The sequence below is a fragment of the Gobius niger genome (assembly GCF_951799975.1).
Source record: "Gobius niger genome assembly, contig: SUPER_10_unloc_1, whole genome shotgun sequence".
In the NCBI taxonomy this organism is placed as follows: Eukaryota; Metazoa; Chordata; class Actinopteri; order Gobiiformes; family Gobiidae; genus Gobius; species Gobius niger.
Genome location: NW_027639332.1, coordinates 69,924 through 89,878, shown reverse-complemented (window position 1 = coordinate 89,878; position 19,955 = coordinate 69,924). Strand labels below are relative to the sequence as shown.

Sequence of the window (19,955 nt, the reverse complement as noted above, 5' to 3'; positions counted from 1 at the left end):
AGTTGTCCCATGTCCAGATTCCCCCAGCTCAGCGGCAGGACTTCACAGCTCCTCCAGAGTTATCTTGGGGCACTTGGTTGTATTTCTTACCAGTGTCTCCTTGTTCAGTTTGTTAGTTTAGGTGAACAGCCGTGTCTTGGTAAGTCTGCAGTGGTGCTTTACTCTTTCCATTTCTGAATGATGGATTGAACAGTTGCTCCGGGAGATGTTTAAATCTTGGGAAATCTTTGTATAACTTAACGCTGCTTTAAACTTCTCCACAGCTTTATCCCTGACCTCTCTGGTGCTCCTGGACCTTCATGATGTTGTTTAGTGACCACAGCTCTGAGGGCCTGAAAGAACAGCTGTAATTATACTGAGAGTAGATCACACACAGGTGCCTCTGTTTAACCGTTAGGCCAAGGTGTGAACATTCTGGAGTCATTAGGAATGTTTTAAAGGTGATTTAATGCAGTCAGAAAATGCTGTATGATACTTATGCACGCCCCACTTTTCACTTTTCTATTTTTTGAAAAATAACAGAATCATGTATCATTTTGCTTTCACTTCACAGTCGTCTGTTACTTGTGTGTTGTAAACATGATGTGCAGGAGTTGAAGGTGTATGAATACTTTATGTTTAGGGTTGTAAACATGACGTGTATGAATACTTTCAAAAGGTTTAGTAAAAACTTTTTGAAAAAACGTGTCAAAATAGCGACAAAATAAACCTAACCTTCTGTCTGTGTTTAGGTGTGGGCGGGGCCTGGCAGCTCTGTGGGCGGGGCCATGGAGGGCTACGGTGTGAAAGCGGGCGGAGCCTTCGACCCGGTGACCTTCCTGAAGCAGCCAATCACGGCTCTGCGTCTGCTCAGCTGGGTCAGTACCGCCCCCTTACCATACTGATACTTTACCTGAGGGATACTTTACCTGAAGGATACTTTACCTGAAGGATACTTTACCTGAAGGATACTTTACCTGAAGGATACTTTACCTGGACAATACTTTACCTGAAGGATACTTTACCTGAAGGATACTTTACCTGGACAATACTTTACCTGAAGGATACTTTACCTGAAGGATACTTTACCTGGACGATACTTTACCTGAAGGATACTTTACCTGGACGATACTTTACCTGAAGGATACTTTACCTGAAGGATACTTTACCTGGACGATACTTTACCTGAACGATACTTTACCTGAACGATACTTTACCTGAACGATACTTTACCTGGACGATACTTTACCTGAACGATACTTTACCTGGACGATACTTTACCTGAAGGATACTTTACCTGGACGATACTTTACCTGAAGGATACTTTACCTGAAGGATACTTTACCTGAAGGATACTTTACCTGGACGATACTTTACCTGAAGGATACTTTACCTGAAGGATACTTTACCTGAAGGACACTTTACCTGAAGGATACTTTACCTGAAGGATACTTTACCTGAAGGATACTTTACCTGAAGGACACTTTACCTGAAGGACACTTTACCTGAACGATACTTTACCTGAAGGACACTTTACCTGGAGGATACTTTACCTGAACGATACTTTACCTGAAGGACACTTTACCTGAAGGATACTTTACCTGAAGGATACTTTACCTGAAGGATACTTTACCTGAAGGATACTTTACCTGAAGGATACTTTACCTGAAGGATACTTTACCTGAAGGATACTTTACCTGGAGGATACTTTACCTGAAGGATACTTTACCTGGACGATACTTTACCTGAAGGACACTTTACCTGAAGGATACTTTACCTGAAGGATACTTTACCTGAAGGATACTTTACCTGAAGGATACTTTACCTGAAGGACACTTTACCTGGAGGATACTTTACCTGAAGGACACTTTACCTGAAGGATACTTTACCTGAAGGATACTTTACCTGAAGGATACTTTACCTGAAGGACACTTTACCTGAAGGATACTTTACCTGAACGATACTTTACCTGAAGGATACTTTACCTGAAGGACACTTTACCTGAACGATACTTTACCTGAAGGACACTTTACCTGAAGGATACTTTACCTGAAGGATACTTTACCTGAAGGATACTTTACCTGAAGGACACTTTACCTGAAGGACACTTTACCTGAAGGATACTTTACCTGAAGGACACTTTACCTGAAGGATACTTTACCTGAAGGACACTTTACCTGGAGGATACTTTACCTGAAGGATACTTTACCTGAAGGATACTTTACCTGAAGGATACTTTACCTGAAGGACACTTTACCTGGAGGATACTTTACCTGAAGGATACTTTACCTGAAGGATACTTTACCTGAAGGATACTTTACCTGAAGGATACTTTACCTGAAGGACACTTTACCTGGACGATACTTTATCCGATATTACACCATGGTCTGGGTGAATCCTGGACTCTGATTGGCTGGTGCATTATTTTAGTCCGGTAGTTAAATCACTGGGATGTCACTCCGCTGTGGCGTCGCCATAGCAACGCCTGACACAGCTGAGTCAGATAAAGGCGTAATTAGTGACTGACAGGAACGTATGAGATGGATTTAGTGTTTGCTAAATGTTTGTAGAGGAGAGTGAGCAGCTAGGTTAGCTACTGTTAATAACATATGAGCTTTACATTTCTATTGGAAACGGTTAAGGCACTTCTGGGAAAACGCTGTGAAAATAGCAACAAAACTGGAACAGTGATGGAAATGTGACAAAAAAGGTGACAAAAACTTGATGAAAAAGTGGCAAAAATGTCAAGAAATTGACAAAAAATGGAGGCAAAAATGAAAAAAATGTATGAAAAAAAATGAAAAAAAAAAATGAAAAAAAAGAAAAAAAATGAAAAAAAGAAAAAAAAAAAAGAAAAAAAAGAAAAAATGAAACAAAATGAAAAAAAAATTAAAAATGAAAAAAAAGACAAAAAAAAAAAAAAAAAAATTTGAAAAAATGAAAAAAAAATTATGATAAAAAAAGAAAAAAAAAAGAAAACATGAAAAAATAATACATAAATGAAACAAAATTATGAAAAAAAATGGGGAAGAAAATGAAAAAAAAAAATGAAAAAAAAAAATGAAAAAAAAAACGAAAAAATAAGACTAAAAAACGGGAAGATAAAAAAAAAAAAAAAAAAAAAATAAGAAGAAAAATAAAATACAAAAAAAAAAGAAAAAAAAACAACAACAAAAAAACGACAGAAAAATGTAAAAGGTAAATAACTGGTGCCCACGAGTGGCGCATATCGGTGTTTCCTTCCAGGGAAAAGTGTTTCCGGGTTAGTCCTGTTGTGTTGTGATTCTGTGCTGATGTTGTGTCGTTGAGCCTGACTGAGATCCTCGTAATAGCTGCGGAGAATGACTCGCTCTGAGACCAGCCTTCAGTGACCGGCTAATAACCCACACAAAATAGTCCCGTAGTCTGGCAGATTTAGTGACTTTAGTCAATGAAAAACACATTTATTATAAATGTTAGGTTTGTGGGACCCTGGTATAAGCGGATTAAACAACGAGGAGCCGCGTTAGACGTTATAATGCAGGAGGAACAACACTGTGTCGTGGTGTTCTCCACTCCGTTAACCTAACCCTGAGCTGAAACAAACTGCCCGGCTCGAGGTTTGAGTCCTGGACCGGTCGGTCACAGGTTGAACTCTTAGAGAAACTGATTTTCCTGTGAATTATCCTCGTCACATGACCTCGTCACATGACCGCCGTGACCACATGACCTGATTAACATTCCACAGACTGATCTGAGCCGCTCTGTTCCTCTGGTTTATATTTGGACCTTTCATAATCTGTTTATCTGGGTTTCATTTCAGCTGAGACGTGGGTCCTCCTGCATATATACAGTATTATATATACTATATATACTACACAGTATTATATATACTGCATATATACTGCATATACTGCATATACTGTCACTTTTCTTCACTGTAAACAGGCCGAGGGCTGAAGCACCACAGGATTAAATAAAGTTCTTTATGTTGAATTTGAGCTGAACTCATGTAAGATAAAGATTTTCTTTTAGGCAAGAAATTTATTTTTAAAGCCAAAAATTCAGCCTCCCTGACCCCGTTGTACATGTTGTAGGTCCTCTCCTGACTCCGTTGTACATGTTGTAGGTCCTCTGACCCCGTTGTACATGTTGTAGGTCCTCTCCTGACCCCGTTGTACATGTTGTAGGTCCTCTCCTGACCCCGTTGTACATGTTGTAGGTCCTCTGACCCCGTTGTACATGTTGTAGGTCCTCTGACCCCGTTGTACATGTTGTAGGTCCTCTGACCCCGTTGTACATGTTGTAGGTCCTCTGACCCCGTTGTACATGTTATAGGTCCTCTCCTGACCCCGTTGTACATGTTGTAGGTCCTCTCCTGACCCCGTTGTACATGTTGTAGGTCCTCTGACCCCGTTGTACATGTTGTAGGTCCTCTCCTGACCCCGTTGTACATGTTGTAGGTCCTCTGACCCCGTTGTACATGTTGTAGGTCCTCTGACTCCGTTGTACATGTTGTAGGTCCTCTGACCCCGTTGTACATGTTGTAGGTCCTCTCCTGACTCCGTTGTACATGTTGTAGGTCCTCTGACCCCGTTGTACATGTTGTAGGTCCTCTCCTGACCCCGTTGTACATGTTGTAGGTCCTCTCCTGACCCCGTTGTACATGTTGTAGGTCCTCTCCTGACCCCGTTGTACATGTTGTAGGTCCTCTCCTGACCCCGTTGTACATGTTGTAGGTCCTCTGACTCCGTTGTACATGTTGTAGGTCCTCTGACCCTGTTGTACATGTTGTAGGTCCTCTCCTGACCCCGTTGTACATGTTGTAGGTCCTCTGACCCCGTTGTACATGTTGTAGGTGCTCTCCTGACCCCGTTGTACATGTTGTAGGTGCTCTCCTGACCCCGTTGTACATGTTGTAGGTCCTCTGACCCCGTTGTACATGTTGTAGGTGCTCTCCTGACCCCGTTGTACATGTTGTAGGTCCTCTGACCCCGTTGTACATGTTGTAGGTCCTCTGACCCCGTTGTACATGTTGTAGGTGCTCTGACTCCGTTGTACATGTTGTAGGTCCTCTGACCCTGTTGTACATGTTGTAGACCCTCTGACCCCGTTGTACATGTTGTAGGTGCTCTGACTCCGTTGTACATGTTGTAGGTGCTCTGACTCCGTTGTACATGTTGTAGGTCCTCTGACTCCGTTGTACATGTTGTAGGTCCTCTGACCCCGTTGTACATGTTGTAGGTCCTCTGACCCCGTTGTACATGTTGTAGGTGCTCTGACTCCGTTGTACATGTTGTAGGTCCTCTGACTCCGTTGTACATGTTGTAGGTCCTCTGACCCCGTTGTACATGTTGTAGGTCCTCTGACCCCGTTGTACATGTTGTAGGTCCTCTCCTGACCCCGTTGTACATGTTGTAGGTCCTCTCCTGACCCCGTTGTACATGTTGTAGGTGCTCTCCTAACTCCGTTGTACATGTTGTAGGTCCTCTGACCCCGTTGTACATGTTGTAGGTCCTCTGACCCCGTTGTACATGTTGTAGGTGCTCTGACTCCGTTGTACATGTTGTAGGTCCTCTGACCCCGTTGTACATGTTGTAGACCCTCTGACCCCGTTGTACATGTTGTAGGTGCTCTGACTCCGTTGTACATGTTGTAGGTCCTCTGACTCCGTTGTACATGTTGTAGGTCCTCTGACCCCGTTGTACATGTTGTAGGTCCTCTGACCCCGTTGTACATGTTGTAGGTCCTCTCCTGACCCCGTTGTACATGTTGTAGGTCCTCTCCTGACCCCGTTGTACATGTTGTAGGTGCTCTCCTAACTCCGTTGTACATGTTGTAGGTCCTCTGACCCCGTTGTACATGTTGTAGGTCCTCTGACCCCGTTGTACATGTTGTAGACCCTCTGACCCCGTTGTACATGTTGTAGGTCCTCTCCTGACTCCGTTGTACATGTTGTAGGTCCTCTGACCCCGTTGTACATGTTGTAGGTCCTCTGACCCCGTTGTACATGTTGTAGGTCCTCTGACCCCGTTGTACATGTTGTAGGTCCTCTCCTGACTCCGTTGTACATGTTGTAGGTCCTCTGACCCCGTTGTACATGTTGTAGGTCCTCTGACCCCGTTGTACATGTTGTAGACCCTCTGACCCCGTTGTACATGTTGTAGGTGCTCTCCTAACTCCGTTGTACATGTTGTAGGTCCTCTGACCCCGTTGTACATGTTGTAGGTCCTCTGACCCCGTTGTACATGTTGTAGGTCCTCTGACTCCGTTGTACATGTTGTAGGTCCTCTGACCCCGTTGTACATGTTGTAGGTCCTCTGACCCCGTTGTACATGTTGTAGGTCCTCTCCTGACCCCGTTGTACATGTTGTAGGTCCTCTCCTGACCCCGTTGTACATGTTGTAGGTCCTCTGACTCCGTTGTACATGTTGTAGGTCCTCTGACCCCGTTGTACATGTTGTAGGTCCTCTCCTGACCCCGTTGTACATGTTGTAGGTCCTCTCCTGACCCCGTTGTACATGTTGTAGGTGCTCTCCTGACCCCGTTGTACATGTTGTAGGTCCTCTGACCCCGTTGTACATGTTGTAGGTGCTCTCCTGACCCCGTTGTACATGTTGTAGGTCCTCTGACCCCGTTGTACATGTTGTAGGTCCTCTGACCCCGTTGTACATGTTGTAGGTGCTCTCCTGACCCCGTTGTACATGTTGTAGGTCCTCTGACTCCGTTGTACATGTTGTAGGTCCTCTGACCCCGTTGTACATGTTGTAGGTGCTCTCCTGACCCCGTTGTACATGTTGTAGGTCCTCTGACTCCGTTGTACATGTTGTAGGTCCTCTGACCCCGTTGTACATGTTGTAGGTCCTCTGACTCCGTTGTACATGTTGTAGGTCCTCTGACCCCGTTGTACATGTTGTAGGTCCTCTGACCCCGTTGTACATGTTGTAGGTCCTCTGACCCCGTTGTACATGTTGTAGGTCCTCTGACCCCGTTGTACATGTTGTGGGTCCTCTGACTCCGTTGTACATGTTGTAGGTCCTCTGACCCCGTTGTACATGTTGTAGGTCCTCTGACTCCGTTGTACATGTTGTAGGTCCTCTGACCCCGTTGTACATGTTGTAGGTCCTCTGACCCCGTTGTACATGTTGTAGGTCCTCTGACTCCGTTGTACATGTTGTAGGTCCTCTGACCCCGTTGTACATGTTGTAGGTCCTCTGACCCCGTTGTACATGTTGTAGACCCTCTGACCCCGTTGTACATGTTGTAGGTCCTCTGACTCCGTTGTACATGTTGTAGGTCCTCTGACCCCGTTGTACATGTTGTAGGTGCTCTCCTGACCCCGTTGTACATGTTGTAGGTCCTCTGACTCCGTTGTACATGTTGTAGGTCCTCTGACCCCGTTGTACATGTTGTAGACCCTCTGACCCCGTTGTACATGTTGTAGGTCCTCTGACTCCGTTGTACATGTTGTAGGTCCTCTGACCCCGTTGTACATGTTGTAGGTGCTCTCCTGACCCCGTTGTACATGTTGTAGGTCCTCTGACTCCGTTGTACATGTTGTAGGTCCTCTGACTCCGTTGTACATGTTGTAGGTCCTCTGACTCCGTTGTACATGTTGTAGGTCCTCTCCTGACCCCGTTGTACATGTTGTAGGTCCTCTGACCCCGTTGTACATGTTGTAGGTCCTCTGACCCCGTTGTACATGTTGTAGGTCCTCTGACCCCGTTGTACATGTTGTAGGTCCTCTGACCCCGTTGTACATGTTGTAGGTCCTCTGACCCCGTTGTACATGTTGTAGGTCCTCTCCTGACCCCGTTGTACATGTTGTAGGTCCTCTGACCCCGTTGTACATGTTGTAGGTCCTCTGACCCCGTTGTACATGTTGTAGACCCTCTGACTCCGTTGTACATGTTGTAGGTCCTCTGACCCCGTTGTACATGTTGTAGGTCCTCTGACTCCGTTGTACATGTTGTAGGTCCTCTGACCCCGTTGTACATGTTGTAGGTCCTCTGACCCCGTTGTACATGTTGTAGGTCCTCTGACCCCGTTGTACATGTTGTAGGTCCTCTGACTCCGTTGTACATGTTGTAGGTCCTCTCCTGACTCCGTTGTACATGTTGTAGGTGCTCTGACTCCGTTGTACATGTTGTAGGTCCTCTGACCCCGTTGTACATGTTGTAGGTCCTCTGACTCCGTTGTACATGTTGTAGGTCCTCTGACCCCGTTGTACATGTTGTAGGTCCTCTGACTCCGTTGTACATGTTGTAGGTCCTCTCCTGACCCCGTTGTACATGTTGTAGGTCCTCTCCTGACCCCGTTGTACATGTTGTAGGTCCTCTCCTGACCCCGTTGTACATGTTGTAGGTCCTCTCCTGACCCCGTTGTACATGTTGTAGGTCCTCTGACCCCGTTGTACATGTTGTAGGTCCTCTCCTGACCCCGTTGTACATGTTGTAGGTCCTCTGACCCCGTTGTACATGTTGTAGGTCCTCTCCTGACCCCGTTGTACATGTTGTAGACCCTCTGACCCCGTTGTACATGTTGTAGGTCCTCTCCTGACCCCGTTGTACATGTTGTAGGTCCTCTGACTCCGTTGTACATGTTGTAGGTCCTCTGACCCCGTTGTACATGTTGTAGGTCCTCTGACCCCGTTGTACATGTTGTAGACCCTCTGACCCCGTTGTACATGTTGTAGGTCCTCTGACCCCGTTGTACATGTTGTAGACCCTCTGACCCCGTTGTACATGTTGTAGGTCCTCTGACCCCGTTGTACATGTTGTAGGTCCTCTCCTGACCCCGTTGTACATGTTGTAGGTCCTCTGACCCCGTTGTACATGTTGTAGGTGTTCTCCTGACCCTGTTGTACATGTTGTAGGTGCTCTGACCCCGTTGTACATGTTGTAGACCCTCTGACCCCGTTGTACATGTTGTAGGTCTCCTGACCCTGTTGTACATGTTGTAGGTGCTCTGACCCCGTTGTACATGTTGTAGGTCCTCTGACCCCGTTGTACATGTTGTAGGTCCTCTGACCCCGTTGTACATGTTGTAGGTCCTCTGACCCCGTTGTACATGTTGTAGGTCCTCTGACCCCGTTGTACATGTTGTAGGTCCTCTCCTGACTCCGTTGTACATGTTGTAGACCCTCTGACCCCGTTGTACATGTTGTAGGTCCTCTCCTGACCCCGTTGTACATGTTGTAGGTGCTCTGACCCCGTTGTACATGTTGTAGGTGCTCTGACCCCGTTGTACATGTTGTAGGTCCTCTGACCCCGTTGTACATGTTGTAGGTCCTCTGACCCCGTTGTACATGTTGTAGGTCCTCTGACCCCGTTGTACATGTTGTAGGTGTTCTCCTGACCCCGTTGTACATGTTGTAGGTCCTCTGACCCCGTTGTACATGTTGTAGGTCCTCTCCTGACCCCGTTGTACATGTTGTAGGTCCTCTCCTGACCCCGTTGTACATGTTGTAGGTCCTCTCCTGACCCCGTTGTACATGTTGTAGGTCCTCTGACCCCGTTGTACATGTTGTAGACCCTCTGACCCCGTTGTACATGTTGTAGGTCCTCTGACCCCGTTGTACATGTTGTAGGTCCTCTGACCCCGTTGTACATGTTGTAGGTCCTCTGACCCCGTTGTACATGTTGTAGGTCCTCTGACCCCGTTGTACATGTTGTAGGTCCTCTGACCCCGTTGTACTTGTTGTAGGTCCTCTGACCCCGTTGTACATGTTGTAGGTCCTCTGACCCCGTTGTACATGTTGTAGACCCTCTGACCCCGTTGTACATGTTGTAGGTCCTCTGACCCCGTTGTACATGTTGTAGGTCCTCTCCTGACCCCGTTGTACATGTTGTAGGTCCTCTGACCCCGTTGTACATGTTTTAGATCCTCTGACCCCGTTGTACATGTTGTAGGTCCTCTGACTCCGTTGTACATGTTGTAGGTCCTCTCCTGACCCCGTTGTACATGTTGTAGGTCCTCTCCTGACCCCGTTGTACATGTTGTAGGTCCTCTCCTGACCCCGTTGTACATGTTGTAGGTCCTCTGACCCCGTTGTACATGTTGTAGGTCCTCTGACCCCGTTGTACATGTTGTAGGTCCTCTGACCCCGTTGTACATGTTGTAGGTGTTCTCCTGACCCCGTTGTACATGTTGTAGGTGCTCTGACCCCGTTGTACATGTTGTAGGTCCTCTGACCCCGTTGTACATGTTGTAGGTCCTCTCCTGACCCCGTTGTACATGTTGTAGGTCCTCTGACCCCGTTGTACATGTTGTAGGTCCTCTGACCCCGTTGTACATGTTGTAGGTCCTCTCCTGACCCCGTTGTACATGTTGTAGGTCCTCTGACCCCGTTGTACATGTTTTAGATCCTCTGACCCCGTTGTACATGTTGTAGGTCCTCTGACTCCGTTGTACATGTTGTAGGTCCTCTCCTGACCCCGTTGTACATGTTGTAGGTCCTCTCCTGACCCCGTTGTACTTGTTGTAGGTCCTCTGACCCCGTTGTACATGTTGTAGGTCCTCTGACCCCGTTGTACATGTTGTAGACCCTCTGACCCCGTTGTACATGTTGTAGGTCCTCTGACCCCGTTGTACATGTTGTAGGTCCTCTCCTGACCCCGTTGTACATGTTGTAGGTCCTCTCCTGACCCCGTTGTACATGTTGTAGGTCCTCTGACTCCGTTGTACATGTTGTAGGTCCTCTGACCCCGTTGTACATGTTGTAGGTCCTCTCCTGACCCCGTTGTACATGTTGTAGGTCCTCTCCTGACCCCGTTGTACATGTTGTAGGTGCTCTCCTGACCCCGTTGTACATGTTGTAGGTCCTCTGACCCCGTTGTACATGTTGTAGGTGCTCTCCTGACCCCGTTGTACATGTTGTAGGTCCTCTGACCCCGTTGTACATGTTGTAGGTCCTCTGACCCCGTTGTACATGTTGTAGGTGCTCTCCTGACCCCGTTGTACATGTTGTAGGTCCTCTGACTCCGTTGTACATGTTGTAGGTCCTCTGACCCCGTTGTACATGTTGTAGGTGCTCTCCTGACCCCGTTGTACATGTTGTAGGTCCTCTGACTCCGTTGTACATGTTGTAGGTCCTCTGACCCCGTTGTACATGTTGTAGGTCCTCTGACTCCGTTGTACATGTTGTAGGTCCTCTGACCCCGTTGTACATGTTGTAGGTCCTCTGACCCCGTTGTACATGTTGTAGGTCCTCTGACCCCGTTGTACATGTTGTAGGTCCTCTGACCCCGTTGTACATGTTGTGGGTCCTCTGACTCCGTTGTACATGTTGTAGGTCCTCTGACCCCGTTGTACATGTTGTAGGTCCTCTGACTCCGTTGTACATGTTGTAGGTCCTCTGACCCCGTTGTACATGTTGTAGGTCCTCTGACCCCGTTGTACATGTTGTAGGTCCTCTGACTCCGTTGTACATGTTGTAGGTCCTCTGACCCCGTTGTACATGTTGTAGGTCCTCTGACCCCGTTGTACATGTTGTAGACCCTCTGACCCCGTTGTACATGTTGTAGGTCCTCTGACTCCGTTGTACATGTTGTAGGTCCTCTGACCCCGTTGTACATGTTGTAGGTGCTCTCCTGACCCCGTTGTACATGTTGTAGGTCCTCTGACTCCGTTGTACATGTTGTAGGTCCTCTGACCCCGTTGTACATGTTGTAGACCCTCTGACCCCGTTGTACATGTTGTAGGTCCTCTGACTCCGTTGTACATGTTGTAGGTCCTCTGACCCCGTTGTACATGTTGTAGGTGCTCTCCTGACCCCGTTGTACATGTTGTAGGTCCTCTGACTCCGTTGTACATGTTGTAGGTCCTCTGACTCCGTTGTACATGTTGTAGGTCCTCTGACTCCGTTGTACATGTTGTAGGTCCTCTCCTGACCCCGTTGTACATGTTGTAGGTCCTCTGACCCCGTTGTACATGTTGTAGGTCCTCTGACCCCGTTGTACATGTTGTAGGTCCTCTGACCCCGTTGTACATGTTGTAGGTCCTCTGACCCCGTTGTACATGTTGTAGGTCCTCTGACCCCGTTGTACATGTTGTAGGTCCTCTCCTGACCCCGTTGTACATGTTGTAGGTCCTCTGACCCCGTTGTACATGTTGTAGGTCCTCTGACCCCGTTGTACATGTTGTAGACCCTCTGACTCCGTTGTACATGTTGTAGGTCCTCTGACCCCGTTGTACATGTTGTAGGTCCTCTGACTCCGTTGTACATGTTGTAGGTCCTCTGACCCCGTTGTACATGTTGTAGGTCCTCTGACCCCGTTGTACATGTTGTAGGTCCTCTGACCCCGTTGTACATGTTGTAGGTCCTCTGACTCCGTTGTACATGTTGTAGGTCCTCTCCTGACTCCGTTGTACATGTTGTAGGTGCTCTGACTCCGTTGTACATGTTGTAGGTCCTCTGACCCCGTTGTACATGTTGTAGGTCCTCTGACTCCGTTGTACATGTTGTAGGTCCTCTGACCCCGTTGTACATGTTGTAGGTCCTCTGACTCCGTTGTACATGTTGTAGGTCCTCTCCTGACCCCGTTGTACATGTTGTAGGTCCTCTCCTGACCCCGTTGTACATGTTGTAGGTCCTCTCCTGACCCCGTTGTACATGTTGTAGGTCCTCTCCTGACCCCGTTGTACATGTTGTAGGTCCTCTGACCCCGTTGTACATGTTGTAGGTCCTCTCCTGACCCCGTTGTACATGTTGTAGGTCCTCTGACCCCGTTGTACATGTTGTAGGTCCTCTCCTGACCCCGTTGTACATGTTGTAGACCCTCTGACCCCGTTGTACATGTTGTAGGTCCTCTCCTGACCCCGTTGTACATGTTGTAGGTCCTCTGACTCCGTTGTACATGTTGTAGGTCCTCTGACCCCGTTGTACATGTTGTAGGTCCTCTGACCCCGTTGTACATGTTGTAGACCCTCTGACCCCGTTGTACATGTTGTAGGTCCTCTGACCCCGTTGTACATGTTGTAGACCCTCTGACCCCGTTGTACATGTTGTAGGTCCTCTGACCCCGTTGTACATGTTGTAGGTCCTCTCCTGACCCCGTTGTACATGTTGTAGGTCCTCTGACCCCGTTGTACATGTTGTAGGTGTTCTCCTGACCCTGTTGTACATGTTGTAGGTGCTCTGACCCCGTTGTACATGTTGTAGACCCTCTGACCCCGTTGTACATGTTGTAGGTCTCCTGACCCTGTTGTACATGTTGTAGGTGCTCTGACCCCGTTGTACATGTTGTAGGTCCTCTGACCCCGTTGTACATGTTGTAGGTCCTCTGACCCCGTTGTACATGTTGTAGGTCCTCTGACCCCGTTGTACATGTTGTAGGTCCTCTGACCCCGTTGTACATGTTGTAGGTCCTCTCCTGACTCCGTTGTACATGTTGTAGACCCTCTGACCCCGTTGTACATGTTGTAGGTCCTCTCCTGACCCCGTTGTACATGTTGTAGGTGCTCTGACCCCGTTGTACATGTTGTAGGTGCTCTGACCCCGTTGTACATGTTGTAGGTCCTCTGACCCCGTTGTACATGTTGTAGGTCCTCTGACCCCGTTGTACATGTTGTAGGTCCTCTGACCCCGTTGTACATGTTGTAGGTGTTCTCCTGACCCCGTTGTACATGTTGTAGGTCCTCTGACCCCGTTGTACATGTTGTAGGTCCTCTCCTGACCCCGTTGTACATGTTGTAGGTCCTCTCCTGACCCCGTTGTACATGTTGTAGGTCCTCTCCTGACCCCGTTGTACATGTTGTAGGTCCTCTGACCCCGTTGTACATGTTGTAGACCCTCTGACCCCGTTGTACATGTTGTAGGTCCTCTGACCCCGTTGTACATGTTGTAGGTCCTCTGACCCCGTTGTACATGTTGTAGGTCCTCTGACCCCGTTGTACATGTTGTAGGTCCTCTGACCCCGTTGTACATGTTGTAGGTCCTCTGACCCCGTTGTACTTGTTGTAGGTCCTCTGACCCCGTTGTACATGTTGTAGGTCCTCTGACCCCGTTGTACATGTTGTAGACCCTCTGACCCCGTTGTACATGTTGTAGGTCCTCTGACCCCGTTGTACATGTTGTAGGTCCTCTCCTGACCCCGTTGTACATGTTGTAGGTCCTCTGACCCCGTTGTACATGTTTTAGATCCTCTGACCCCGTTGTACATGTTGTAGGTCCTCTGACTCCGTTGTACATGTTGTAGGTCCTCTCCTGACCCCGTTGTACATGTTGTAGGTCCTCTCCTGACCCCGTTGTACATGTTGTAGGTCCTCTCCTGACCCCGTTGTACATGTTGTAGGTCCTCTGACCCCGTTGTACATGTTGTAGGTCCTCTGACCCCGTTGTACATGTTGTAGGTCCTCTGACCCCGTTGTACATGTTGTAGGTGTTCTCCTGACCCCGTTGTACATGTTGTAGGTGCTCTGACCCCGTTGTACATGTTGTAGGTCCTCTGACCCCGTTGTACATGTTGTAGGTGCCCTGACCCCGTTGTACATGTTGTAGGTCCTCTGACCCCGTTGTACATGTTGTAGGTCCTCTCCTGACTCCGTTGTACATGTTGTAGGTCCTCTGACTCCGTTGTACATGTTGTAGGTCCTCTCCTGACTCCGTTGTACATGTTGTAGGTCCTCTGACCCCGTTGTACATGTTGTAGGTCCTCTCCTGACTCCGTTGTACATGTTGTAGGTCCTCTGACCCTGTTGTACATGTTGTAGGTCCTCTGACTCCGTTGTACATGTTGTAGGTGCTCTGACTCCGTTGTACATGTTGTAGGTGCTCTGACTCCGTTGTACATGTTGTAGGTCCTCTCCTGACCCCGTTGTACATGTTGTAGGTCCTCTGACCCCGTTGTACATGTTGTAGGTCCTCTGACTCCGTTGTACATGTTGTAGGTCCTCTGACCCCGTTGTACATGTTGTAGGTGTTCTCCGTGGTGGTCCTCGGCTGCATCTCTAACGAGGGGTACCTGAATCGTCCCGACTCTCCGCTCGACCTGTGCGTGTTTAACGGAAACGCCGCCGCCTGTCGCCTCGGCGTCTCCACGGCGACGCTGGCTCTGCTCATAAGCTCCGCCCTCCTCGCCCTCGACGTCTACTTTCCACAAATCAGCTCCGTCCGAGACCGGAAGAGGGCGGTGCTTCTGGACACGCTGCTCTCAGGTCAGTGCTCACCTACGCACATGTATGTGGTTCACATGTATGTTTCAGGCGTGTGGAGCGTCATGTATGTGTCAGGCGTGTGGTTCACATGTATGTGTCAGGCGTGTGTCAGGCGTGTGGAGCGTCATGTATGTGTCAGGCGTGTGGTTCACATGTATGTTTCAGGCGTGTGGTTCACATGTATGTGTCAGGCGTGTGGAGCGTCATGTATGTGTCAGGCGTGTGGTTCACATGTATGTGTCAGGCGTGTGGTTCACATGTATGTTTCAGGCGTGTGGTTCACATGTATGTTTCAGGCGTGTGGAGCGTCATGTATGTGTCAGGCGTGTGGAGCGTCATGTATGTGTCAGGCGTGTGGTTCACATGTATGTTTCAGGCGTGTGGTTCACATGTATGTTTCAGGCGTGTGGTTCACATGTATGTTTCAGGCGTGTGGAGCGTCATGTATGTGTCAGGCGTGTGGAGCGTCATGTATGTGTCAGGCGTGTGGATCACATGTATGTGTCAGGCGTGTGGAGCGTCATGTATGTGTCAGGCGTGTGGAGCGTCATGTATGTGTCAGGCGTGTGGATCACATGTATGTGTCAGGCGTGTGGTTCACATGTATGTTTCAGGCGTGTGGAGCGTCATGTATGTGTCAGGCGTGTGGAGCGTCATGTATGTGTCAGGCGTGTGGAGCGTCATGTATGTGTCAGGCGTGTGGATCACATGTATGTGTCAGGCGTGTGGTTCACATGTATGTGTCAGGCGTGTGGAGCGTCATGTATGTGTCAGGCGTGTGGATCACATGTATGTGTCAGGCGTGTGGAGCGTCATGTATGTGTCAGGCGTGTGGATCACATGTATGTGTCAGGCGTGTGGATCACATGTATGTGTCAGGCGTGTGGATCACATGTATGTGTCAGGCGTGTGGAGCGTCATGTATGTGTCAGGCGTGTGGATCACATGTATGTTTCAGGCGTGTGGATCACATGTATGTGTCAGGCGTGTGGATCACATGTATGTGTCAGGCGTGTGGAGCGTCATGTATGTGTCAGGCGTGTGGAGCGTCATGTATGTGTCAGGCGTGTGGATCACATGTATGTGTCAGGCGTGTGGAGCGTCATGTATGTGTCAGGCGTGTGGAGCGTCATGTATGTGTCAGGCGTGTGGAGCGTCATGTATGTTTCAGGCGTGTGGAGCGTCATGTATGTGTCAGGCGTGTGGTTCACATGTATTTTTCAGGCGTGTGGTTCACATGTATGTTTCAGGCGTGTGGTTCACATGTGTCAGGCGTGTGGAGCGTCATGTATGTTTCAGGCGTGTGGAGCGTCATGTATGTGTCAGGCGTGTGGTTCACATGTATTTTTCAGGCGTGTGGTTCACATGTATGTTTCAGGCGTGTGGTTCACATGTGTCAGGCGTGTGGAGCGTCATGTATGTGTCAGGCGTGTGGAGCGTCATGTATGTTTCAGGCGTGTGGAGCGTCATGTATGTTTCAGGCGTGTGGTTCACGTGTATTTTTCAGGCGTGTGGATCACATGTATGTGTCAGGCGTGTGGAGCGTCATGTATGTTTCAGGCGTGTGGTTCACATGTATGTTTCAGGCGTGTGGTTCACATGTATGTTTCAGGCGTGTGGTTCACATGTATTTTTCAGGCGTGTGGTTCACATGTATGTGTCAGGCGTGTGGTTCACATGTATGTGTCAGGCGTGTGGTTCACATGTATGTTTCAGGCGTGTGGTTCACATGTATGTGTCAGGCGTGTGGTTCACATGTATGTTTCAGGCGTGTGGTTCACATGTATGTGTCAGGCGTGTGGATCACATGTATGTGTCAGGCGTGTGGAGCGTCATGTATGTTTCAGGCGTGTGGAGCGTCATGTATGTTTCAGGCGTGTGGTTCACATGTATGTTTCAGGCGTGTGGTTCACATGTATGTTTCAGGCGTGTGGTTCACATGTATGTTTCAGGCGTGTGGTTCACATGTATGTTTCAGGCGTGTGGATCACATGTATGTGTCAGGCGTGTGGAGCGTCATGTATGTTTCAGGCGTGTGGTTCACATGTTTCAGGCGTGTGGTTCACATGTATGTTTCAGGCGTGTGGTTCACATGTATGTTTCAGGCGTGTGGTTCACATGTATGTTTCAGGCGTGTGGTTCACATGTTTCAGGCGTGTGGTTCACATGTGTCAGGCGTGTGGTTCACATGTTTCAGGCGTGTGGTTCACGTGTTTCAGGCGTGTGGTTCACATGTATGTGTCAGGCGTGTGGTTCACATGTATGTGTCAGGCGTGTGGTTCACATGTATGTGTCAGGCGTGTGGTTCACATGTATGTTTCAGGCGTGTGGTTCACATGTTTCAGGCGTGTGGTTCACGTGTATGTTTCAGGCGTGTGGTTCACATGTATGTTTCAGGCGTGTGGTTCACGTGTATGTTTCAGGCGTGTGGTTCACATGTATGTTTCAGGCGTGTGGTTCACGTGTATGTTTCAGGCGTGTGGTTCACATGTATGTTTCAGGCGTGTGGTTCACGTGTATGTTTCAGGCGTGTGGTTCACATGTATGTGTCAGGCGTGTGGTTCACATGTATGTTTCAGGCGTGTGGTTCACATGTATGTTTCAGGCGTGTGGTTCACGTGTATGTTTCAGGCGTGTGGTTCACATGTATGTGTCAGGCGTGTGGTTCACATGTATGTTTCAGGCGTGTGGTTAACATGTATGTTTCAGGCGTGTGGTTCATATGTATGTTTCAGGCGTGTGGTTCACATGTATGTTTCAGGCGTGTGGTTCACATGTATGTTTCAGGCATGTGGTTCACATGTATGTTTCAGGCGTGTGGTTCACATGTGTCAGGCGTGTGGTTCACATGTATGTTTCAGGCGTGTCGTTCACATGTATGTTTCAGGCGTGTGGTTCACATGTATGTTTCAGGCGTGTGGTTCACATGTATGTTTCAGGCGTGTGGTTCACATGTATGTTTCAGGCATGTGGTTCACATGTATGTTTCCTGTATGTTTCAGGCGTGTGGTTCATATGTATGTTTCAGGCGTGTGGTTCACATGTATGTTTCAGGCGTGTGGTTCACATGTATGTTTCAGGCATGTGGTTCACATGTATGTTTCAGGCATGTGGTTCACATGTATGTTTCCTGTATGTTTCAGGCATGTGGTTCACATGTATGTTTCAGGCGTGTGGTTCACATGTATGTTTCAGGCGTGTGGTTCACATGTATGTTTCAGGCATGTGGTTCACATGTATGTTTCAGGCGTGTGGTTCACATGTATGTTTCAGGCGTGTGGTTCACATGTATGTTTCAGGCGTGTGGTTCATATGTATGTTTCAGGCGTGTGGTTCACATGTATGTTTCCTGTATGTTTCAGGCGTGTGGAGCGTCATGTGGTTCGTCAGCTTCTGTTTTCTGGCCAATCAGTGGCAGGCGACTCCGGCCGTGAACCTCCCTCTGAACGAAGGCGCCGACGCCGCCAGAGCCGCCATTTTGTTCTGCTTCTTCTCCGTCTTCAGCTGGGTATTTATCATTCATTATCTGTGTTTGTTTGTTTTAGGTTTTCTTTGGGCTGTTTGTTTCTGCTTCCTCGTCTCTGAGTTTCTGATGTTTGTTCTGAGTTTCTGATGTTTGTTCTGAGTTTCTGATGTTTGTTTTGAGTTTCTGATGTTTGTTCTGAGTTTCTGATGTTTGTTCTGAGTTTCTGATGTTTGTTTTGAGTTTCTGATGTTTGTTCTGAGTTTCTGATGTTTGTTTTGAGTTTCTGATGTTTGTTCTGAGTTTCTGATGTTTGTTCTGAGTTTCTGATGTTTGTTCTGAGTTTCTGATGTTTGTTCTGAGTTTCTGATGTTTGTTTTCAGGGAGGTCTGACTCTTCTGTCTCTGGAGAGAATGAAGCGCGTCTCGTTTGAAGAGGAATATAACAAACTGTTCACGCCCAGCGCCTGAGCTTCACCTGAGCTTCACCTGAGTCTCACCTGAGCTTCACCTGAGCCTCACCTGAGCCTCACCTGAGCTTCACCTGAGCTTCACCTGAGCCTCACCTGAGTCTCACCTGAGCTTCACCTGAGCCTCACCTGAGTCTCACCTGAGCTTCACCTGAGCCTCACCTGAGCTTCACCTGAGCTTCACCTGAGCCTCACCTGAGCCTCACCTGAGCCTCACCTGAGCCTCACCTGAGCTTCACCTGAGCTTCACCTGAGCCTCACCTGAGCCTCACCTGAGCCTCACCTGAGCTTCACCTGAGCTTCACCTGAGTCTCACCTGAGTCTCACCTGAGCTTCACCTGAGTCTCACCTGAGTCTCACCTGAGCTTCACCTGAGTCTCACCTGAGCCTCACCTGAGCCTCACCTGAGCCTCACCTGAGCTTCACCTGAGCCTCACCTGAGTCTCACCTGAGCCTCACCTGAGCTTCACCTGAGCTTCACCTGAGCCTCACCTGAGCCTCACCTGAGTCTCACCTGAGCTTCACCTGAGTCTCACCTGAGCCTCACCTGAGCCTCACCTGAGCCTCACCTGAGCTTCACCTGAGTCTCACCTGAGCCTCACCTGAGCTTCACCTGAGCCTCACCTGAGTCTCACCTGAGCCTCACCTGAGCTTCACCTGAGCTTCACCTGAGCCTCACCTGAGCTTCACCTGAGTCTCACCTGAGCTTCACCTGAGACTCACCTGAGCTTCACCTGAGCCTCACCTGAGCCTCACCTGAGTCTCACCTGAGCCTCACCTGAGCCTCACCTGAGCCTCACCTGAACCTCACCTGAGCCTCACCTGAGCCTCACCTGAGCCTCACCTGAGCCTCACCTGAGCCTCACCTGAGCCTCACCTGAGCCTCACCTGAGTCTTACCTGAGCTTCA

The 19,955-nt window shown here is 48.6% G+C and overlaps 1 protein-coding gene across 1 annotated transcript; it reads left to right on the top strand.

Moving 5' to 3' along the window:
- Positions 1–767: 767 nt before the first annotated feature.
- LOC306969773 (synaptogyrin-1-like) lies at positions 768–19,047 on the top strand (the record flags this gene model as incomplete). Its single annotated transcript, XM_079582990.1, has 4 exons — positions 768–857; positions 14,877–15,114; positions 18,477–18,622; positions 18,961–19,047. 4 exons carry the CDS (start codon positions 768–770, stop codon positions 19,045–19,047), a joined length of 561 nt encoding a protein of 186 aa, XP_079439116.1.
- Positions 19,048–19,955: the final 908 nt, after the last annotated feature.